General features: G+C 47.1%; 1 protein-coding gene across 1 annotated transcript in view; it reads left to right on the forward strand.

Moving 5' to 3' along the window:
* The first annotated feature begins 525 nt into the window (after nt 1–525).
* Npc1 (NPC intracellular cholesterol transporter 1) overlaps nt 526–24,850 on the forward strand; it is a 46,072-nt gene continuing 21,747 nt past the window's right edge. The window contains exons 1-7 of the mRNA XM_034517728.2: nt 526–732; nt 13,114–13,236; nt 14,032–14,138; nt 17,112–17,287; nt 22,200–22,367; nt 23,074–23,323; nt 24,598–24,671. Of these exons, the coding sequence (XP_034373619.1) occupies nt 673–732; nt 13,114–13,236; nt 14,032–14,138; nt 17,112–17,287; nt 22,200–22,367; nt 23,074–23,323; nt 24,598–24,671 (958 nt within the window). The 5' untranslated portion in view covers nt 526–672. The remainder of the gene's footprint in view (nt 733–13,113; nt 13,237–14,031; nt 14,139–17,111; nt 17,288–22,199; nt 22,368–23,073; nt 23,324–24,597; nt 24,672–24,850) is intronic.

Consider the following 24,850-nt stretch of genomic DNA (forward strand, 5'->3'; position numbering starts at 1 on the left):
AGAATGTCCGAGTGATCAGAGGAATGGCAGGAAAATTGCCTCAAAATACTACGCGCTAAAACCTTCTCGCCTAACCTCTCCAATCCAGCAGGGGGAAAAATAGGAGGGGAACAGTAAGTTAAAACATGAAAGTCAGTCGTTGCTGGAATGAGTCCAGGATACCATCCCAGAATGGATATTAAAACTGCAACCTCCCATGAGTGAAAGATGCCAGCACCACACCAAGGGGCACGCAGGAGCTGCATGACACAAAAGAGCTGGACTACTTCCCGGGGAGGTCGCCTGCCGGCGTGGCTTTGTCTGGGGGGGGGGGTCCTAAAACCTGCATCTTAGACTCGCCCACAAGAGGCGGGGCTACGCAGACCACGGAGAAGGGGAGGGTTAGCGGCTCCGTAGAAGGCGCCTACAGACGTGGCTCGGCAAAGGGCTTGGCCCAGTACTGCGCTCTAAGCCCCGCCCCCGAGCGTTTAGCCCCGCCCCCGGGAGGGTCCGAGAGGCAGCATCCCTGACACCGCCTCCGTCCTTCCTGGCGTGCGCGCGCAGCTCGCCGCCTGCTCCTGCCCCCTCCTTGGTCAGGCGCCGGGACCCATTCCGCCCCGCCAGTACCGCGGCGCTGGGTCGCGCGGTGCACTGCCAGCCGAGCCGAGCGCTGTAGCCCCGCGCGGCGACAGCATGGGCGCGCACCAGCCGGCCCTCGGCCTCCTGCTGCTGCTGCTGCTGTGCCCTGCGCAGGTGAGCGGTTTCCAGAGACCCGGGCGGGCTGGGCGGGACGCGGCGGGGCCGTGCGGCGGTTCCGGAGACCCCCGGCGCGGGAGCTGCGGGCGTGGGGAAGTCGGTCTTCCGGTGCAGCTGCGGAGGTCGCTTTCTCCTCCTATGTCAGTCCACCCTGACGCTGTCCTGTGCTCTGGGAGAGGGTGACAGCTGGGGCCTCTATTTGGCTAGCTTTGAGTTATTCCAGCGGTGGTCACCTGATTTAGGATGTGGAATTGGAGGGACAATGGGCGCAGAGGATAGGGACTTTTCTTGTTGTTAGCCATTTTAACAAAACAAATTCTACATGCACACTAACTCCTAAGTTTTCTTAGCTCCGACTGTATTATTGCTCCTTGTTTCAGAACGATGGAGGTGGAGAACAAAACTCGGGTACCAAATTGTTGCAGTCTTCGGTACTTTAAAGAATGTGGGGTGCCTCTTCTCACGTTCATTTTAATGTTTCAGGAAACTGAGGTTCACAAATACAGAAGTTTAGTTTCCCCCTCCCACAGTTAGCCAGGGACAGGACGACAACTGGCACCGCATACTTGCTTGCCTCCTCTGGCTTTTCCTTGCTGTGGCCAACTTGGGTATGGGTGTGTCACTACTGTTTGTATGTCTACACTTTTCTTATTGGAAAGTGGGTGTGTGTTTGGGGATGACTACGGAGGGGTACTAATTAAACCCCCTTAGTCATCAGAATGACTAAGTCAGTGGAAACGCTCTGCCCTTGTGGCCACCAACTCCCCTCTAATGGACTCATGGGTTTTGGCAGTGGCAGATTAGAAGTGAGAGCAGATGAAGGATTCCCTGGAGTAGGAAGCTTACCCTTTGTTCTTTAAATCTCTGTAAAGAGTGCAAAAGGGTGAGGGATGCGACCAAAGCCACAGAGCACACATGCAGGTACTAGGCTGAACCCAAAGTGAGAGAAAGCAGAGAAGACAGTTGGTGGCGGCAGGAGCTGGGCAGGCCAGTTCTTGCTGTCTCTGATTTAGGTGTTTGGCTCAGCCTTTTTTTTTTTTTTTTTTTTTTTTTTTTTTTTAATGATAAATGCCTTTCCATTACTAAGATGAAGTTACTTCATTTCCCTGTCTAATGTAGTACCTAAAGTCTGCACTTGGTTTTTCCCTGGAGTCACGGCCTAATCTGTAGACTTCACATTATAAAGTGGCTTAAACTTATCTCTGCTTCTCTTACCTCAAGGTAACCTTCAAAGTAGATAAGCTATGAGCGTTTGAAGTAGACCGGGGCTGATTCTCTTGCAAAACGCCTGAAAGTCTTCCCACCCTCAGCTTAATTAAAACACTCCCATTGTTTTACAGTGCTATCTAGAGGCTCTGGGGCTGCTGAACAGATTGGGGGTGGGGTATCTGGTTTTGGAACTCACCAGTCAGTGGCTGCAGCTGGTCAGGTTTCAGTCTGAGCACCAGTAAAGTTGTTTGGAGATTAGAGGCAGCTGTTCTTTGGAAGATCAAACATGCTTTAGGAGAGATTTTTGGTTTTCTTAAATTTTCTACTTACAGATGATGGACTAGCATTGCCAAATTGAATGTTCTGTTTTTCTGCTTTGTTTTGGCTTTTTTGTGTGTCTAGTCTCGCTGTAGGCACAAGTTCTGACTCTCACTGTGTTGCCCGGGTGCGTCTTGAATTCACTGCAATCCTGCATCAGCCCCTTAAGTGCTGAAATTACAGGTGTGAGCCACTGCACCGGCTTAGACGGCTTGTTTTAATACCCACGTTTGCTAGTCGTCACGGTGTGCATGCCTTTAATCGGAGCTCTAGAGAGGCAGAGGCAGGCGGATCGCTTAAGTTTGAGGCCAACTTGTTCTGCCTAGCAAGTTTTCTAAACCAATCAGGTAAATAGATCCTGTCTAAACTAAACACCCTTGTGTTCATCCAAGTAATGCATGGCAATTTGGGAAAACAGTCCTGTCTTTCCTGGTTGTCTTTGTCCCCACACCTTGGAATTTGTTGAGGTCAGAACTCATTAAACGCTTCTGTGGCTTTTTCAGAGGTAATCCGGAATGGGCTAATCTTTTGGCCTAGAGGAATGATGTGGGTATTTGTCATCTTCCCTAGCCTTGGTCCACCAGTCAGAATGATAGCAGATTATCATCTGAAAAAGGAAGGTATTTTTTTTTCTTTTTTGCAAGTGGGTAAACGAGGAAAGGACGTGCTGAATAGAACTTTGTATTTCTCCGAATTTATTATATCACCCAGCACAAAGAGTCCCTCTGTGAGAGAGGCCCAGGCACCCTGTCCTGGGCGGCTGCCTCACTCCACTGTTAGAGATGCAGTGTTTGAAGCATGGCTCATCACCTACTGGGAAGTCTGGGCTAGGCCACCAGGGACCCTTTCACCCTGTCACCTGTGGCTCTGCTCTGCAGACAAATCAGACCATTTGATATCAAATACAAGGTCTTGGCCAGACTGCTAAGGTCCCGTCAACCGAAGTTTTATTGGTGGCACTGTGCTGGTCGCTAGCCAAGATATCTTCCCACTCCGGTTCTTGGTTTTTGCTTAAACTTCTGCAATGGCATTTTCTGTTAACAAAAGTCTTTGAACTCGAGGGGGCAGGCTGTGTGTTGTGTTGCGTTGTGGTATGTGTGTGGGGAGTAACTCTATCTCTGCACTGCAACTGCCGTTTTCCCCTGTATAGAGTCACATTAGCTGTGCCTGCTTCCCAGGCTGTTTGTAGACGTTGTCTGCTTGTTGTGTAACCGAAATGCTGATTTCAGGCTCCTTGAGAGCAAGAACTTATATGCTATCATCTCCAAGTGGGCCTAGGACTCTTGATGTGTGGCTCCCTTTAAACACTAAGTCTTCAGCCCCAAAGTGGTTCTTGAAAAGGGACTTAAAGGTTAGTTGTGATCAGAATGTATTTGAGTTGATTCTGGCGATGACAGTGATTGGCTGACCAGCCAGGGTTTCTTTGCCTGGCTTGTGCCTGTGTGTGTGTGGTGGTCATGTGTGCCTGTGGAGGGCAGAGGGCAAGTCTGCCTAAGCCATTCTTCACATTCTTTTGAGTCAGGGCCTCTCATCTAGTCAGTAGACTAACTAGTCAGCAAGCCCTAGAGATCATCTTCCCGTCTCTGCCTCCTCGGCTCTGGGATTATAAGCATATAGCACAGTGCCTGATTTTTGGTGTTGGTGCTGGAGGTCCAAACTGGTCCTCATGCTTGTGTGGCAAGCACTAATTCACCAACTGAGCCGCCTCCTGCAGCTCCCAGCCTATGTCTTTTATCTTAGTCTTTAAAGGGAATATGGTTTTTAAAAATAAGTGTCTTCAGTGCTCTGCGCTGCTGCCTGAAGTCACATTGGTGTCCATGGGCCAGATTGCAGTGGCCAGTGTCCTAGAAGCCACACTGATGTGGCCTGTTCTGCCACTGAAAACTGCTGATGCCAGAGGCCATGTAGACAACCGTGGTCCATGCTCCCACTGACTGCAAGGATGAGACTTTTTCAGTGATATCAATGACTGCAGACACAGTTGAGAATGAGGGACACGGTGATATCAATGACGGTAGACACAGTTGACAATGAGTCATAGAAGACTCCTGTGACAGCCCCCCCCCCCACCTCCCCAAAAGTCACAGCCTAGACAGGAAGCCATTGAAGAGAACTCTTAAGATCTGTGCTGAGGACACTCACGTGAGCTCTCCACAGTTGGTGGCTTCTGGCAGGGATGCTGATGAGGACGACTTGATTTTCTTTAAGGGTTGGCTACTGGAAGTGCGACCATACACACTGGACATGTTTCCTTTTTCTTTTTTTTGGGGGGGGGTGGGGGGAGTCGTAAAGATGAGGCTAAACTTGGAAGAACTGGGAAGTAAGAGTGATCAGGGTGCATGATATAAAATTCCCAAATAATCAATTAAAATATTTTGTTGGAAAAAAAATCAGTACTTGTTTTTAAAAACTCTGATGGAATGAATGAGCTTCTGGAAGGATTTGAGAGACACTTGAGCACATTCTCTTCTCCTTAGGTCACAAGATATAAAGTAGAGGTTCTGGGCATCGTGTAGGACACGGGGCCTTGGGAGAGCAGTGCATCTGCTATAGGGGCTGTGTAATGTCAGCTTCTCTCCCCTTCTTGTGTGCACATAATGGTAGAAGGAGGGGTGAGAATGATAATGAGGTGAGGAATAATAAACATAAGGGCAGATTGTTACATTGTTACAGAGGGTGAATTGTGTGCCAGGTGACCAAGAGGAATCTGGGAAGATGGAGACCAGCCATAGAAAAGCTTAATAGTTGAGATGAAAACACTTCTTCCCCTAATTTAATCATTTCATGTCACATACTTATATTGAATTATTGTATCCTATAAATACACAGAAATATTTATCAATACAAATTAAAAATCTGTAGCAGGGCAGCAAGTGTGTTTCCAGCACAAGCCTGCCGACCTGAGTTCAGTCCTGGAAACAAGCTGTGAAAGAAGAGACGCCACTCTGAGAAGTTGTCCCCTGACTTCCACATGTGCTACGTTGCATGCTTGCACACAGTATAATAATAATAAAAATTAAACACTAGAAAGTAATCTAGTTGCTAACAAAAAACTGTTCCTCGCATTTATTGTAATTATGGTGAATTTCAGTATGAAACTGTCTTTGCAAAATTATTAAAATGGCAGGGACCGTCCTTCTTTTTGAGTCATACTTGCTGTGTAAACAAAGCTGGCCTCCAACTGGAACCACTCTTGCTTCAGCCTACTGAGAGCTGGCATGGTAGGTATTGTGTAGCCATGCCTACTAGCAGGCAGTGGGAACAATCCGGATTATAGACGATTAAAGACAAAAAGTGGCTATGTCGTTTTTGCACAGTATGTCATTGTGATCACACAGCTAACCTTATTTTGTCCTCAGAACCCCTTCAATAAAAGTGTCTTTTCCCTGCTTTTACAATTGAATGGGTCTTTTATCTGCACACTAGAAGAGAGCATTGGGTCCCATGGACTATGGTTATAGACACTTGTGAGCCTCCATGTGGGTTCTGAGAATTGAACTCAGGACTCCTGAAAAGGAAGCCATTGCTCTGAGCCACTGAGCCGTCTCCCCTTATTTTGTCCATCTATTTTGGGGTGGTTCTTCTGATCCTGTGTGTGCTGAAGCTCATGAATGTCTAATAGTAATTAGTAGTGTGGCCTAGGGTGAGTTACTTACACTGAAGGGTCAAGAGTTATCTGCAAGAATAACTGGAGTGTTACACTCAGCTATATCCATCACACTCAGAAATATTTGACTTAAACACACACACACACACACACACATATGCACACAACTTATTGTTTGCTTGTGTGTATGTGTGTGTGTGTGCGCGTGTGTGCTTGTCAGACTGGATTTGAAAATAGAACCAGATGCTTCTACCCTAGAAGTCAGATTAAACTAAGCCTCCACCTCTGTGCTTGTTTAATCTGTCTTCCGAATTCCAAAGGAACTGCAGGCAGTATAATCTCCGGGCAGGATTCCCTCCAGGCTGTCCTGCCTTGTTCTGGCTGGACAGTCCAGTGTCCATGCTCCCTAGAGGAGGCAGCAGGCAGTGGGGTTAACCAGCAGCCACTGGCCTCTCTCCTGTTGGAGCTGAAGCCAGCTGTGTCTCCAGGTCCTTGTGTTGCCTCTATCTATCCACAATTGTAGCAGAAATGGCAGTGCCAACTGTAGTGTGTCTGGGCTCTGTCGTGGAGCTACTGGACTGTTGGTCACACCTGACAACCACCTAGAAATGTTGAGTGACTTCATTGCTTCTACATCTGTAGTTTGTGGAACATTGTAGTCGGTGGGGTGGGGGGGCAGCCTGTCTGCTGGGCCTCCCTCTTCTGAGGCTGCCAGTGCCCAGACTGGGCTGCAGTTTGGACTGTGCAGGCACTCGGGACTTGTGGGAAGAGACAGAAGAAGAGCTGGTGGACACTTGGTTTTCAGAATTATGTCACCTGTGAGCCATGCCATGGACAGCCAATTCTGAGCCTTAGTTCCCTTCCCTGTAAAATTCTCAAATTCTGTGTGATGATGGAATGTTAGAAATGAGTGAGTGAAAAACGACACAGTGTGTGCCTGGCACACCATTGGTGTTCCTTCCACATTTGTGGGTTTAGACCTTGGTAGGGTTCATTAGAGACTCCAGGAGTCCACCTTTCTCTTGCTATTCAGAATTTCTTCTGTGTAGTGTGGGAAGCCTCCGTTCATCTATGGTCATGGATAGGAAGAGGGGCTCAGAGATTGTAAGTGCCGATTGATAGATGGCCGAAGGGTTAATTTTTCTTAAATCTTCCTGTACTGACCCTATAACTGTTGAAAGCAGCTCTCTGACTCAGTGAGACTTCTAGTAATTAAGTCCCATCTGACCTGTCTTTCAAAAGCTGAGACTTCTCTAGCCTTGTAACTACCAAGCCAGGTGACTGAGTTCTCATCTCTGAACTCATGAAATCAGTGAAATTCCCTCATCTCACTGTGAGTCTTGCTGGTTTCTAAACCGATGAAGGTTGGATGCAGGGTGTTTCAAAGGAAGACTTACACGTGGGCCCAGCTGTTGAAGATTTCATGGTCTTATGAGGGCATCAAGACAAACAAGAAAATACTCTTTCAGGTCTTATAAATTTTACTTGCTCTCGGAGTGACAACCAGCAGACTGCGGCCTACCTAGCCCACATGTTTGGGACATGCCCACTTGTTTACTTCTTGTTGTGGCTGCATTTGAACTTTTAGAGGCAGGGTTGAATATTTGCCACAGAGACCCAAAGGCTCAAAAGCCTTCATTATTTAATGTTTGGCCCTTAGAGGCAGAATTTGTCAGTGCCCAGCCCTAGTAGGTCCACAGGGGAGCTCTCAGGATGTGACTAAAACATGTCACCATGGCAAGAGACATTGGCTGCCTCTGTGACTCCAAGGGAGGAGTTGGGTGCTCTGGCGCCAAGCCAGCTGCTGCTTCTGATCAGTTACGGCAGCTCACCTACTTTGGGCACTGCACTCAGCCAGAGTAGAGGGAGTCAGGGTTCAGCTTAGGAGGGAATGATCTTGGGAGGGGCAGTTAAGCAAAGATCATTAGAGAGGGCAGACAGGATGGGAGACACCAGAGTCTGGAAGAACAATGAGACCTGGTTTTCTGTGACTGGAGTTTGGTCTTAGGGTCTTAGATAAAAATAGTAGAGGGTAGTTACGAGCCAAAGAATGAGCTATGGAAGGGAGCCGACGCCAGACTTGTGGTTCTGCAAATACGCAATTGGATGTTTATCTGTGGAGGAAGCTAGGAAGACCTGCGTGTGATGAGTTATACTGGTTCAGTCTGAGAAATGGGTAGGGTCGAGAGCTAAGAGAAGCCTTTCAGTTTGAATTCAGTGTATCTGCAAAATCTGGATATCTGATAGGTGTGCATTGATTTGCAATTAAAGAAAACTCTGCAGTCTTTAAAAAATATTTTAGAAATGGACAAAAATGTAATGCTTAAGTAATGTTATCTTTTCATTGAGAATATCACTGTAAGAGTGGTATTTCTGAAAAATAGTGTGTCTGCTGTTGGCTTGAGTGTGCCAGCACACCCCACAGCAGTGTTGATGAGCCAGGAGTGCTCTGTCGGGCACACCCATCAGTGCATCTTGTGGAAGTGAATTGTGCTCAGGAGATCCTAATCCAGGGTGAGTCTGTCTGCAATTCTGCCTCTCTGCTCTCCACTGTGCGTGCGGCGGGCAGGCGGGCGGGGCCAAGGGCAGGATGAAGCCCCTACAGCCCCCATATCTGTGAGCCAGAGAGCGTTCTGCTTATTATTAATCACAGTCTCAGGGATCTGACATAGCAACAGCTCACAGGCTGTGAGGAGTCCCACTGCATAGGTCAGTGGGCTGTACTATAAGAGATTTGATTTTTATGGTGTGACATTCGGATTTGTGATCCTTGATCCTGTTTGACCTCACAGTGGTGACAGGGAACTGAAGCTCTTGACACCGAGTTTTCATTTTATCTGGTGAAGGACATCTGAGAGCAGGGTTTTGTTCTGTGTTATTTTAGTGGTAAAATACATGTTTGACTTTTAGCAGTGTTCAGTGGCCTCAGTGTATCACATGTGTGCAGCCCTCACTCCTGTCCCTCTCTAGAACAGCTTGTGTGTGATTAGGCTCACTTTGTGGTGACGGTGGACCCCAAACACTGGGGAGTTTCATCTTAATGCTGCACATAATGCTTCCTTCCCTATGAGAATGTTTCGGAGTTTAAAACCAGGGTATGTTTGTTGTTTGGTTTCCTTTGGTTTGGGTTGGGTTGGTGACAGTCTCGCTGTGTAGCCTGGGTTGGCCTCTGTGGTGGTTTGAATGTGCTTGACCCATGAGAAGCGGCACTATTAGGAGCTGTGGCCTTGATGGAGGGCTTTGACGTGTCTATGCTCAAGCTCTTCCTGGTGCAGAAGAGACCCTCCTCCTGGCTGCCTTCAGAAGACAGTCTCCTGGGGCAGCCTTTGGATCAAGGTGTAGAACTCTCAGCTCGTCCGGCACCATGTCTGCCCGCACACTGTCATGCTTCCTGCCATGATGATAATGCATCTACAGTGTAAGCTACCCCAGGGAAATGATTTTCTGTATAAGAAGAGTTGCTTTGGTTATGATACTGCTTCACAGCAATGAAGCCCTAACTAAGATCTAGTAGCAATCCAGGTGCAGGGGTTAGGGGTGTGCATCACCACACTCATCTTAAACTCAGGATTCTTGTGTCACAGTGAAGGCAGCTTTAAGTTTAGAAGTCAGGTTCTTTGCCTAAAAGGGAAGTATATGGCCCACGTGAGTTCTACTTGCCCAGAGCGTGGTTTTGTCAGTGTGACAGCCCTGGGAGACTTCATGACACATCTGTCGTCTTTGTCAGAGAAGCCCTGACTGCCTATTGTCTGTGGTGATTGTGAGATTGTGGATCCTGCCTCTGAGGTGCCAGCTCGACCTGCCATAGGTTGCAGAGATGAGCGTGGCCCAGCTCTGTCTCTCTAGGTCTGTAGTCTCTTGGCGCAGTGGGCAGGCCCCAGCCTCCCACACACCTAGGCCACGGTAGGTGCAGTCTAGCTCTGCCGTCTGTGACTCAGTCCTTCTAATGAGGCACTTTACCTGCTCATCTGGAATCCAGATGAGTCACAGATCTGTTCTGGGTGGGAACACACTTACAAGAGCCTGTAAACTAGGAGTGGGTTATACTATATCCTTATGGGACTAGAACATCGGGCGGGTGTTCTGGAGGGACATGCTTAAGTGCATCAGCAGGCGCCACAGGAGGTGGAGACCAGAGAATGGTTTTAGCCATAGGTAGTAAAGAAGACAGGGACCAGTGTGGAGGCAGATAGGTCCTTTAGGATGGGACAGAAGAGAAGAGCCAGGACACAGTGTGTAAGGCTTTGTCACAGGCAGAAGGTGAGGGTGGATTCTAAGTACCTGGAAACTACAGACTGCGGAGATGTCTGGGCAAGGGAGCCTACCAGTGGACACCCTGGAGGCACTGACGATGATTGGGCACCAGAGACTGGCAGGCAGAGGCAGAAATGTGCAGAGATTGTCTGGACAGGTGCACACACAAGAGTGGGGAAGTTAACATGCTGAAAAGAAAAACCAGCTGGGGAGCTTCCTGGGGACATGGGGGGGGGGCTCATTTGTCAGTGCTGCAGGGTGAGGTGCATGGGCTTGTGGAGGTGGGAGTGGGCAGACGGAACTACTGGGAAAGGCTTTCATTGTGGCCTAATTATCTTTTATGGAGAGTCTGTGCCTGGAGCCCAAAGCTTCAGTTTCAATACACTTGTGACCTTGGACAAATAGTGTTCATAGTCTCCTAGAGCTTTGCTTTGTGCTACTGGAATACCTGAGACCCCTGCACTAGTACCTCCTGTCACGCCCAGTGCTCTCTGGCTAGGACCACTGCAGTGGCCAAGGTGACTTTGTGAGACGATTGCCTTTAAATGGCCAGGAAACCCCAAGTATTTTGTGTTCTACTTAAAAGGTTAAGTAGCTTCTCTGGAGTATTGACTTCTCGGATCCGAGAGCTCCTGACTCCTTTCTTTTCCCCTCCTTTCAAAGGGGCAGAAAAACACTTGTCTTTGAAGTCAGTGACAACAGAGAGGCAGGTCTTTGGGAAACCATGCTGGGTCATTTTGTCTGGCCTTTTGGCTGGGTTTCTGTTGCTAAGGTTTATGGGGCCCTTGGGTTGGGAGCTGATGCTTGCTTTGGGCCAGTATAGATTTAATCAAAGTCAGAGAACTGCTGTTGATCTGAGACTACCTAATGGCACCATTCAAGGACCAGCCACCTTGTTTTCTTTATCTCATCCCCTTTGTTGTGGTAAATGCCATCTGGTCACACTATTGGAATGCCCAGCTCAGAACCTGCTGGTGATGACCCTACTGAATTCACAAATCACTTTTTGTTTGGCCTTGCTTAGATAAAACTCTTAACTGACCTCTGGAATTTTCCTTTGAATTTTGTTGTGACTGGCTTGGCAGCTGGTAGAGTTCTGAGGAATGAGAGAAGGCTCCCTGTTTAAATTGTACTTACTGTCCGCTCTACCCACACCTTCAATCAGCTTTAGCCTTTTGAAAGGAAACTTGAGTTACATCGGCGCCCACCTGCCCGCTGGAAGGCCAGAGTGCAGCTCTCTGCTAGACTTGCTGGGTTTGCTTTAAAATATCGACACTTCCCCATTTGGATAATTTCTCTCCTAAACATAGGACTTTCAGTGAGTCCAGAAGGGGGTGGGGCCACAGGCTGCAAGCCAGCACGGAAGCAGCTTGTTGCTCTTGGGCTGCATAGTTAGACCCTACCCCCAACCCCGTCTCAAAATAACACACACACAAAGGCATAGATGCAGTCAGACACATGTATCTCATGCGGTTTGGGGGTGTCGGTTCTTGTTTTTGCTGTTTTGAACACAGGATTTTCTGCATGTTCAACAGCCACTAGCTACACCCCTGTCTGTTAAGGCGGGGCTCCGAGTTCCCCGGCATGGTCTCCCAGTCCGCTTTTCTCTCCTACTTCTTGTTTCATCCCTCCTGTGTGGTAGATGAAGTTCCAGGTGTACACCACTATGTCCTGCAGTAAAATGTTTATTATCCAAAGGATGAATTTGGAAACAAGTTATATTGATCTGGAACCCTTGACAGTAGTGTACTCTGGTCTAGTTTGTGAGACTGTCCCACCTTCTTCCCTCCTACTGTGTTTTATGCTCTGGATCTGCATCTAGGCAGGGAACTAAAGACTTAGCTGTCTGCCTGTGTGTGGCCCTGTCTCTCCTGTTCAGTGTGTTTAAGGCTTTGCACCAGGTATCTTGGGATCCAGCTTGCTCCTTGGTTTACGAATTCCCCGTGGGACAATTCTAAGCCAGTGTCCCCGGCCTGCAGGGTCATCTGTGCTGAGTCAGTTGTGAAGCACAGTATGGCTTCCTCTGGGGAGCACCCTTGTCAGGGTGGTGACTCACAGGAACCCTTCCTTCTTAAGTTCCAGGCAGCCTTGTGACTGTCACATGGGGAATATGAGCAGCTCTTGAGACATCTTTTCATAAGAAATATTAGGTTAATGTTGCCTTGCTGATGGTCCTTAAATTTAGCATGTACGTTCCTTGGTCTCTGTAGCTCAGGAACAGTGTCTGTTCTTACACCGCCTTTTAGGTAAGGTTAGTGATAATTATGGGTTTTGTTCCTTGGGTTACTTTTGAAGTACCAAAAGTAGTTAATCTAAATATATTGGGAAATATCCTTTTGGTTGTTTAGTTTTTGTGTGTGTGCAGTTCCCCCAAATTATGTCTTAAGCACTGACTTTCTAAGTACAGCACTGCTTCTACCTACACTTGCTGGAGCTAGACCCTCTCTTAAGTGGGAAAGAGTTCCCACTCCCACACCACTGACCTGACAAGTCCACTGGGGGTTTTAGGCCTGGTTGCTTTTTAAAAGATATTGAGATGGGGGGGAGGGAGGGAGGGAGGGAGGGAGGGAGGGAGGGAGGGAGGGAGAGACAGACAGAGACAGAGAGACAGAGACAGAGAGACAGAGACAGAGACAGAGAGAGGTGCCAGATACGATGGAGCTGGCCTACAAGTGGGTGCCGGGAACTGGGTCCTCTGCGAGCGAAGGAACCCCATGGCCTGGGTCCCTTGTTTCATCTGTTTTTGAGACAGGGTTTTACAGCGTGGTTCAAACCGGTCTTAACTGTGCAGCCCAGACTGGCCTTGAATTCATGCTTTTTCAGCCTCACAAGTGCTAGGATTGCTGACCCATGCCAGGCTTGCTCCATCTTTACTCATATTTCTTGACATGTTTAGCAAGAACCTTTGTTACTTCATTTGTGAGGTAGCATGAAAGGTTCGTTGACTGAGCACCTTTCCTCGCTAAAGCCCGTTTTCCATGATTCTGTAGGTGTTTTCTCAGTCCTGCGTTTGGTATGGAGAGTGTGGAATTGCCACTGGAGATAAGAGGTACAACTGTAAGTATTCTGGTCCACCGAAACCCCTCCCAAAGGACGGCGACGACTTACTGCAGGTAAGCGCGCTGTTTTGAGAGCACCCAAGCATATGCAGTATCTTGTGTCATGGTAGGGATGCTGGAGGTGAGACTAAAGGGCTTAACTCTCTAAAGATGTTTTTGTATGTGTATATATGTGTGGGAGCCTTTATATACAGGAATTGGATGTCTTGGGTTGTGAACCACCATGTGGATCAGGAATGGAAGACGATTTCTCCGAGATCAGTCATCACTGCTGAGCTGAGCCCCTGGGCTTAAAGCTTAACCTAGACTCAGGCCTCTACCCCATAACACAGAGCTGATAAAAGGCTCCTGGCTTCATCTTCCAGGTGCTCACTCTGTCTCCTGGAGTTTCCCAGTAGGGAGTGACTGTCTAGAATTGACCTTGGTACCCAGATGTTGCTTTGGGACTTCTGCAGAATGTATTAGAAGTTAGCTCTGTTGTTCCTAGATTCCAAGCCTTGCTTTTCCTTAGACTTTGCCACTAAGAGGCTGGCGGTCTCGTCGTCTCCTTTAGTGATCTCTCTGTTCCCTGCGAGCCTGTGAATTCTGGCTGCCTCCCAGGATGCTTTTTGTTAGTGTGATTCTTAGGGCTGTTTGAAAAAAAAAAATACTGGGAAAAAATCAGACTGAAAAGACTGGCTTTGGGGCCTCAGTAATCCAGCGTGGCACTAGGTCTTCAGAGTTAGTGCAAGTTGTGACTGTCCCTGGAGGAATAAGTGGATAGAACATTGTGGCTGAACTTGAATAGGCTGAAGTGTGTCGCTGCCCATAGTGACTGAACTTGTCTCGAAACCCCCTCTCTCTTCACAGGAACTCTGTCCAGGACTCTTCTTTGACAACGTCAGTCTCTGCTGTGACATTCAACAGCTTCAGACACTGAGGAGCAACCTACAGCTGCTCCTCCAGTTTCTGTCCAGGTAGGCTGACTACCGGCAGACAGCGGTGTCGCTCTGCTGTGCCTTACAGGCCAGAGAAGGGACTCCTGGTGTGTTAGAAGGAAAAGGGAAGTCACATGATCCACTAGTTTTCTTCCTAGTTGCTTTTAGATCGAAGACTTGGTTTCCTTCCAGGTGTCCTGGCCCACAAAGGGGCCTAGACATTGCACTCTTTTTAATGTTGTTGGCAGTGCAAAAAGATTGTATAATAGATGTTCTTTAAGCCTATCTGCACAGAGGCCTAGGGTCTCTCAGAGTGGAGACTGTGCACTGTGGTAAGGAGTGGTCCCTGTTGTCCTGCTCAGGACCTGGGTCCTCCATCTGTGTGGTTCCCTCACTTCCTTCTTGCTCCTTGCTACCTTGCTTTGCCTGGCATTCTTTTCTTAATTTTTATTACAGTTACTTACTGTGTACATGTTTGTATCATGTGTACACACTGTGCACATGCAAATGAAAATCAGTTATTACTGTGTACACATGCACATGGAAATCAGTTATTTACTTTGTACATGTGTGCACCATGTGTACCCACCATGTGCATATGCACATAGAAATCAGAGGACAAATGGCGGTTGCTTCTCTTCTTCCACCATGTGGGTCCAAGAATCAAACTCAGGTTTGTCATCTTGGCAGCATTCCACTGGCGCTTGCCTGATGTCCTTGCATCCCTCTGTGCTGAAAGGCTGTGCTGGTATTAGCTCCTAGACATTGCACTCTTTTTAGTGTAGGTGGCAGTGCAAAAAGATTGTGTAATAGTTGTTCTTTAAGCCCATCTAGTGGTTTCCAAATGTGCAAAGAACAACTTGGGGTTTTCTTTAGAGCAGCAGATTTTGGTGTCTGTAAATTATCCAGACTTTAGCACAGTTGTAAAGGTGGATGAGGAAGGAGGTAAAGAGGGAAGAAGCCCTCTCTAGATATCACGGTAGGTGGCAGGACCCTACCCTGCCTCTGCCCAGGGCATTGTGTCTTAGGAGATATGGGCAGTGCTGAGAGGAAAGCCATTGCTAAATTGTTCTTCCAGATATCACAGAATGTAATAATGAGTCAAGAACCAAGAATCCACTCCTGCCGCTCTAGGCTCTTGGCATTGGCAGATTACGTTTATTTACTAACCACTCTAAATGACGGATTATGGATATAAACATTTACCATCGCTAGCCCCCTTCCGGTGTTATCAGGGGGTAAAGCTGAAGTTATAATAACAAGAGAAGCAAACTAACATGGAGTTTTATACAGCTATTACAATTAATTAATTACAATTACTGCTCACGCCGGGCGATGGTGGCGCACGCCTTTAATCCCAGCACTCGGGAGGCAGAGGCAGGCGGATTTCTGAGTTCGAGGCCAGCCTGGTCTACAGAGTGAGTTCCAGGACAGCCAGGGCTACACAGAGAAACCCTGTCTCAAAGAAAAGAAAAGAAAAAGAAATTAATGCTCATACAGGTTAAGTGAAGTACCATGGGATATTTGTGATTCATTGGAAAGCAGAGCGTCCCAGGAATGATTCCTGTCGGAGTGGTGCAGTTGTACTTTCTGATTTTGTTACTATTTGCTGTATTGTCGGGCTTGACCTACAGCCATTAAAACAATCTCTCTAAAGTATCTGTCTTAAAACTCTTCTATTTTGGCCTGGAGAGATAGCTCAGCAGTTAAGGGCACATACTGGTCTTACAGAGGCCCTAGTGACAGCCAAGGTCTTTGTCTGACAAGGACTGAAAAAGAGCCACTGACCTCTGTGTCTCCTTCGCTGGAGCAGAGGCTCTTGGGGACTGGACACATCGCCCTCATTCTCTGTCAAATCTGATTAGTAGGACTGAATCAGACTAGACAGTAATCTCAGTGGTTCCTGTTTCTAGAACTCCATGGAACAGTGAAGTAATGTGGACCAAAAGGGAGAGAGAACCCTTTTACCACGTGTACAAGTCAACATTAGGAGCTTAAACTTTGAACCCAAAGGGCAGCAGTCAGCTGTGGTCTCTGTGGAAACCCGTGTGTTGCTGCAGTGCTTGCAGCAAGCACTGCTGTAGCGCCTGCCTCTCTGTTTTTTTTTTTTACCTTTTCCCGTGCCGGGCTCTGATCCGAGGCCTCATAAGGTGATGGCTCTTTTTAATCTTCAGAAGTCGAAGGGAAGTCCTCCTGTGTTTCAGGAGAGGCTACCATTATTTGGCTCTCAGAAGAAAACGGAAGGTATACATCCTATAGTAGTCTGTGTCACATGGACACACACACACACACACACACACACACCTACCTCCTCTTAATCAAAACTGTATCATTTTTGGAATAAAGATAAAAATCTCTAATTACAGTTACAAAGCACAGAATTCAGGAAAGTCTTTTTTCTTTTTAAAAATTATTTCTGAATAAATTAAATGTAATATTAGGACAGTCTTTTTTTTTTTTTTTGGTTTTTCGAGACAGGGTTTCTCTGTGTAGCCCTGGCTGTCCTGGAACTCACCTCACTCTGTAGACCAGGCTGGCCCTGAACTCAGAAATCCGCCTGCCTCTGCCTCCCAAGTGCTGGGATTAAAGGCGAGCGCCACCACCGCCCAGCATTAGGGCAGTCTTAAAAGCTATTTCTTTATGTTACAATAAGGTTTTAAGAATTTGTGAGTCTAAGGACTTAAGAGATAGCTCAGTGGTTAAGAGTGCTGCTCTTCCAGAGGTCCTGGGTTCAGTTCCAAGCTCACAACTGTCTGTAACTCCAGTTCTGTAGCTGTATGTAACTGACACTGTCACACAGACATACATGCAAGTAAAACATCAATGCGCATAAAATAAAGATAAAAAGAACCTGTGGGTCTGGAGAGAAATAGGATTCATCATTTTCTGAGTCTACTGTTTTCATGATAAGTTGTCTCTTTTCAATGAATTTTAAGTATTCTGTAGCTATTTTTTTACCTTTTATTTTTACTGATATATCCGGTCATAAAATCTAATTTACTTTTCCCTTAGATGTCCGTCATGTTTTTATAACCTAGTGACCCTGTTTTGTGAGCTGACATGCAGCCCACACCAGAGTCAGTTTCTGAATGTGACGTTAACTGAAGACTATGTTGACCCTGAGACGCAGGAGAATAAAACAAATGTAAAGGAGTTAGAGTACTATATCGGACGGAGCTTTGCGAATGGTGAGTAGACATAATTACTCTTCCCTTTAAAAAGCTGGGTCAGGACGTGGGGTTGGGTATGCACCTTTTGTTGCTGTCCTAGCAACTGCAGAGAGTCACAGTTTCAGGACACTGGTCATTGTTTTCCTATATTCTGGGACTTGAGCTACAACAATACAACTGTCTCTTTAAAGTATTTGTTTTAGAACCCTTCTAGTGTGGGGGCTGCAGTGACAGCTTAGCAGGTAAGTGTGTACACTACTCTATCAGAGGACCCTGGTTCGGTTCTCAGCACTCATGTCAGGGGCTTAGAACCACAGTTGTAGCCTTCTTACCTCGGCTGTAAGGGCGCTGATACTGCTGGCCTCTGTAGACACCTACACTTCCATACATAGACCCACACACCCAAACAGAATTTAAAAATAACAAGTCTTGGGGCTGGGGAGATAACTCAGCCATTAAGAGCACTGGCTGCTCTTCTAGAGGATCTGGGTTCAATTCCCAGCACCCACAGGATGGCTCACAATCACCTCTTAACTCCAGTCTCAGTAGATCCAGTGTCCTCTTTTGGCTGATGCCCTCCTCTGGCCTCAGCAGGCAATAGACACATATGATCCACATGCACACATACAGTCAAAAATAACCATACATACAGAAGAAAAATCAAATCTCAAGAAAGTAGCGAGTATTTGTAATTTTTTTCTCAAGTTACATGGAAAAATTTCAGTATATGCAAGTTTACTTGTGTACATTTTAGTAACGGTCTCATCATTGATTCAAATAGACAAGACTTTTTTTAACCCCAAGAGGCAATAGAAATACAAATAGTGACAGCAGAGAGGTATTTTGATTTTTGAGGAAATTAATCATTAAAAGAAAAGAAACAGTTACAAGATGAGGGGTGCCCCCCATACAGCATGAGGGGCCCCTCATACAGCATGAGGGGCACCCCATACAGAGGAGAAGCGCCACCCATCTGTCTCGAGAGATCAGAGTCATGATAAAGAGATCTGTCTGCATGCAGGAAGTTACTGAAATGGTAGAATTCAGAAAAGAATAAAATGCTACAGAAAAAGAACAAATTACAAATGGAAGCGATTGGATCTTAACACGGTAATTACTGAAATGAGCTAAGGACACGGCAGAGTAGCCCAGGCTGGACAGTTAGTGTCTAAGAGCAGTCTAAAACGTAATAGAACCCACCTGGGTGGACTCAGAGGCGTCCACATACCTGTGAGATATGTACACATCTGTTCGCTGCTGCCCAGTTCACACTAGCTAGGAATTGGAAGCCACCTTGATACCCATCGACAGATGAATGGGTAAAGAAAACCTGAGACATACATACAGTGCAGTTTTGTTCAGCTGTAAAGAAAATTGGAATTTTCAAAAAAAAAAAAAAAATGGTCGGATCTAGAAAATAGAATATTAAGCAAAGTGATCTAAAGCCAAAAGAACGAAAAACCGCGTGTTCTCTCGCTCGCCTGTGCAAATCCTAGCTCTAACACACACACACACGCATGCACACTCGCGTGTTCTCTCTCTTGCCTGTGCAAATCCTAGCTCTAACACACACACACATGCATGCACACTCGCGTGTTCTCTCTCTCGCCTGTGCAAATCCCAGCTCTAACACACACACACACACACACACACACGCATGCACACTCGCGTGTTCTCTCACTCGCCTGTGCAAATCCTAGCTCTAACACACACGCACGCATGCACACTCGCGTGTTCTCTCTCTCGCCTGTGCAAATCCTAGCTCTAACACACATGCACGCATGCACACTCGCGTGTTCTCTCGCTCGCCTGTGCAAATCCTAGCTCTAACACACACATGCATGCACACTCGCGTGTTCTCTCTCTCGCCTGTGCAAATCCTAGCTCTAACACACACACACACATGCATGCACACTCGCGTGTTCTCTCTCTCGCCTGTGCAAATCCTAGCTCTAACACACACACGCATGCACACTCACCTGTGCACGCATAAGTGTGAGTATACACTAGAATGAAAAGCAAGAGAGGCTAAAAGAGGTGCTAAAGATGGGCAGGAGACCAGACGGGAGGCCCTGGGAGATGACAGTGACAGACAGAGGGTTGGGAGAGATGAGGGAAGAGGGGAACATAAGAAGAAAGCACGCTTTGTTTGAAAATGACATAATGATGTGCAGTGTTCTGTGTGAATTTAATAATGCTTAAATGTACTAGGGTCAATAAGATCAGTAGAGTTAATTATAATGACTATTATTATAGGATATTTAATAACTCTATTCTTATTATGACCCATCCAGCCCCCCAAGAATAGAGTCCAAGCCCAATGGATTTATTTAATCAGCTTCAGTGCAATACTGGGCCATTACCCCTAAACTATTTTTCTATGCTAGACTGGCTATTTCTCAGCTGCACTCCCCAAGTTACCTCCTGTTTGAGTCTCACCTGGGTTATTTCTGCTCCATCAGTCTGTCATATGCTTTCTCCTCTCCCTTGTGGACCCTACATGCAATCCTGAACCCTGAAACTGAAGCCCCACCTACCTCTGTTCTCCCCAGTAATTGGCTGTCAGCCACTTTTATCTAACCAATCAGAGAACATAGGTGAGCATAGTTTACAGAACCTCATTTGGTGTTTGTGAGAACAACCTCTAGACTGCAACCAGATCTTGGGGGGCCAGTATTTAGCATTAGAATACATAGCAGCATCAGACCAGTCCCCAACAAAGGACCATTCGGAATTCGGAGGCTGAGGCAAGAGGATCAGGAAATGGAGGTCAACCTGAAGTACATACATTGTATCTCAAAACAACAAAAACCAAACTATTTTTAAATCTCTTCATTGGAAATAAGTCCCGTTCACAAAGTGACACAAATGACAGAATCTTCTAGAAGATGTGTTGTAGCAGCCTAAGGGGAGTTTCCTGGCCAGAGACAACCCTGTGTGAAGCATGGATCCTGACAGAGTGTCCGGGCCAGAGACAATCGTGTGCGGATTAGTGTTCCACACAGCTGTATCATTACAAACCCTTGAGAGAATGGGGGGGGGGGGTTGATCAATGGAAAGTAAAACTGATATATTCATCAATATTTTAGTATGTATATTAAAAGTCATACAGATAAAAAATACTTGGAAATATGTACAAATAAACATGGGGGGGGGGAGGTTTATGACTTTAAAGGTAAGGAAATATTTCTTGACAAGAAAATAAAGGCAGAGCAATCCATGAAATACAGACACTCCAGTGTATCTCACCTCATGTCATGTCAGATTGGCACAGAGTAAGTCAGTTCTAGCTCTTTGTAAGGACATGAAGCAAGAGGGAATCAATAGACTGACTGCCCCTTATGGCTGCTGTTTGAATGTTTGAAACCATTTGAAAAACAATTTTGCAATACCTGATGAAGCTGAAGATAGATACACCACTATCTCAGACATTCAGTGTCTCCTTATGGACACTGAGCATGTGTGGGCAGAGACACCCAGAAACCATGGACACATGGGCAGGAAGCCCGTACAGGAACCATGAATGTGTGTGAGCAGGTAGATCCTCCCAAAGAAACCCGAAATCCGTGTGAGCCAGGAAACCCAGCTGAGGTCATTGTGAAAGTGTGCCAACAGCTAGAGAACAGGGCAAGGACTGGGGATGTTTACACTGGCCTGTCTGGTTATGAACACTTACCTAAGCACACAGAGAACTGCCAAAACTCTACACACGTAAACAGTGTGAGTTCAAAAATGGCCAAGGAGTCTGAATAGACACTTCACCAAAGTCTGTATGAAGAAGTGCGCGGATATCAGGGTATCACTGGGGATGTTCAACCGCTGGAGATGCTGGGGAGGGTCAGCACAGTGGGGGCTCCACCATCCGGAGGGAATCCTAAGTCAACAGCAGGTCAAAAATAGTTCGTTGGTTTCATGTGAGACTAAACATGCTTGTCACGTGGTCTAGCAGCACGCCTCAAGTGGATATATTATGGGATGTGTAGTCACATTTTTGGCATTCAGTAAAGTTTGTTTTTGTTTATTTGGGAGTTTTTGTGTGGGGTTGTGAGTTTTGTTGTTTTTGAGACAGTCTCAGAATTGGCTCCAAACTCAGTATATCACAAAGGTTGGCCTTGAACTCCTGATCCTCCCGTCTCCACCTTCCACACGCTAGGATCAAAGGCGTGCACCCACAATCCTAGCTCAAAGTTGTTTTGTGGTTTTGTCTTTTTAAAGATACACCCTTGGTATAGCTTTTTTGCTTGTGCTGTTTTAAAACAGCACACAGAATAATGAGCCACGCTGTGGTGTTCTCTTGTTCTTTCGTATACAGCAATATACTTTGTTCATATTTGCATCCTTACTTCAAAAACCTGTTGAGCTGGATCCATGGGCATACATCTTGAAACACAGGAAAGTGTGGTGGCTCGTGTAATCCTCATACTCCTAGGGACTGAGGGCTCCAGACACACATCAGAGCTTACACACAGTCAAACATGTCCTTTCCAGCCAGTATCAAGGCCAAGTGGAATCTATTCCAGCCCTTGTCACACTGGTTAAGCTACTTCTCTAGGGTGAAAAGCAGTGACTGTACAGCTGTCTCCTGGGAGTTTAGGGGAAGATGAAAGGACCCACAAGTTATAACTAAGTTGGTTCCTGTGTGATCCCTTTAAGTCCTCAGTCCTTCTGCGTTGTGGCCTCCCACCGCAGAGTTGCCAGAGTGAGGTTCTTTCTCCTGACTCTACTGAGTGGGTGGGATTTCTCGAAGCTGTTGGGAGAGCACTTGGATGCTGGTCCCTTTCCTGTTCTGAGTGTCCTTCCCTCCCTGTCTCGCAATGCCCCAGACCTGCTGGCTCCTGTGTGCCAGCACAGAGGCCTTCAGTTAGATCTGAGTGGTGAATTCAAGCAAGCATAGCGTCTCTCTCTTTTTTCCTTGGGATTCCTATTGTAGCTATGTACAATGCCTGCCGTGATGTGGAGGCGCCTTCCAGTAACGAGAAGGCCTTAGGACTCCTGTGTGGAAGGGACATCCATGCCTGCAACGCCACCAACTGGATTGAGTACATGTTCAATAAAGACAACGGACAAGCGCCATTTACCATCATTCCCATATTTTCAGGTAGGGATGACGGCTCTCAAATTTGCCGAGGTTATTATTTTCCTTTAAAACTCAAGAATCGTAATCAGCTATAGAAACATAAATTCAGAGAGAGAAGTAGGACATTTGGTTTAACTTGAGAGGGCTCAGTGAGAAAGGAATTGCTCTTAGGAATTGATAATGTTACTACAATACTGAAGTGCGTGCGTGCGTGCGTGCGTGTGTGTGTGTGTGAGAGATGTGTCTACTGTGGTATTAGACCAGCTGTTCAGAATGGAAGCCAGACTCATTGATGATCCAGCTTAGATGGTTGGTGGAAGTCAGGGCACACACTGTACATGGAGTTGTTGACTGGCATCACAACACATTAGGCATGGGAACCTAGCTGAGAGTGCTTGCTTGGAAGCCTTCAGGCGTGCACTGCACACAGCTACACTCAGGAGATACGGGGAAGAGTCAGAAGCTCAGTTACACTCGGCTACATCTGTTCTAGGCCAGCTTGGCCTGCGTAGGACATTGTCAGTACCCACTCCACCCCACCCCTAAATCCTAAGAGACAGCAACAAAGCTTAATGTGTGGTTACACAGCAGCCCTCCCTCCATCCTTCATGGTCAGCTGCACCACACTGTACCCCTGTGTGCCCTCCATTGGGTTTAAATATAAGCAGATACACAACTTGGAACGGATTCTCATGAGGTCCTAATTCAGCATAATCTCTTCTTGTAGATGTTCCAGTCCTTGGGATGGAGCCCATGAGAAATACCACAAAAGGCTGCAACGAGTCTGTGGATGAGGTCACAGGGCCATGTAGCTGCCTGGACTGCTCCCTCGTCTGTGGCCCCAAACCCCAGCCCCCACCGCCTCCTGTGCCCTGGAGGATCTTGGGCTTGGACGCCATGTATGTCATCATGTGGGTCACCTACATGGCGTTTCTGTTTGTGTTTTTTGGAGGACTGTTGGCAGTGTGGTGCCACAGGTAAGCTGGTTGGTTGGTTTGTTTTCTTCAAGACAAGAAGAGCAAAATTGCCCACATGGCACCTTTAGCTCACAAGTGACTTTAGTTAATCCAGACAGGAAATAACTATCTAGATGGGCACCATCCCCTGGATGGCTCGTGCCCTGCAGCTGGTAAATCAGGTTTTGTTTATATATTTAACCATTGGAAGTAAGTTATACTGATTTACCTTGCAGTAACCCAGGCAGTCTGTGTGAACCACATCTGACCAGAATCTCGTTACGTGCAGTGCTGCAGTCCTACATCCACAGCTTATTTTAAAGCAATATAGATTTGTATGTGTTCATATGTGTATATCCGTGTGCATGTGTGCACACAAAGAACAGTTTTGATCAGTTACCCTCTGTTTTGGCTGCTAACACTGTTTCTCCTCAAGCCTGCTCCTGCTGTGGGTCTTTTAAAAATCTGTGCTGTTTGCCCGAGGGTGATTATGGGTTGGGTTTTCTCTCTGTGTGTCTCTCTGTCTCTCTGTCTCCCTCGTCATTTACTAGTAGGACCCTTCTCTACTCACTCAGTAGCGTACCTTTTAGATTTATCTGTTCTGTGGACCGTCTTCTATCGGGCATTGCAGTTTCTTCCCACAGGCTCCTGTGTTCTTTGGATGTGCTCCCACCCAGATGCACTGGACACTTGTCTGCCCTAGGGTTGGCATCCTTCTGCTCAAGCTGTTTCTGGTTCCTTTTGTTAGGCCACGGCCTTGAGGGCCCTGCTCTGGGCACTGGGACACTTGTCTGCCCTAGGCCTGGCATCCTTCTGCTCAGACTGTTTCTGGTTCCTTTCGTTAGGCCACGGCCTTGAGGGCCCTGCTCTGGGCACTGGGACACTTGTCTGCCCTAGGCCTGGCATCTTTCTGCTCAGACTGTTTCTGGTTCCTTTCGTTAGGCCACGGCCTTGAGGGCCCTGCTCTGGGCACTGGGACACTTGTCTGCCCTAGGCCTGGCATCCTTCTGCTCAGACTGTTTCTGGTTCCTTTCGTTAGGCCACCGCCTTGAGGGCCCTGCTCTGGGCACTGGGATACTCATTGCTATTGACAATACGTTTTCAAAGGATCTAAAAGTCACTTGTGGATTCCAATATGAAGTTACTGTCAGTGCTTTGTCATTTTAATGCCTTCCTAGATCTCCTCGAGGCTGGTGGCCCAGGCAGGAACAACAGGGAATGGGGACAAGGCCAGGAGTGAGCTGCACTGTAACACTAACAAGTCTGCCGACCCCACTTCTGTGCTTCTCTTTCAGAAGGCGGTACTTTGTGTCTGAGTACACCCCCATTGACAGCAACATTGCCTTTTCTGTGAACAGCAGTGACAAAGGTAGGCGTCTCTGCAGGTCAGGGGTTTGGTTCTGTCGGCCTGAGAGGATACAAGGATATGGCCGTAGTGAAGGCAGACATAGTGCTTGCCTTCTGGCAGAGACTAGGCATCAGTGTGCTACCTCAGAACTAAGTAATTAACAGCAATGGTGTAATTATGGGCTGAGGGAGGAGCCACAG

This window comes from Arvicanthis niloticus, chromosome 14 (genome assembly GCF_011762505.2).
Source record: "Arvicanthis niloticus isolate mArvNil1 chromosome 14, mArvNil1.pat.X, whole genome shotgun sequence".
NCBI classification, from domain to species: Eukaryota; Metazoa; Chordata; class Mammalia; order Rodentia; family Muridae; genus Arvicanthis; species Arvicanthis niloticus.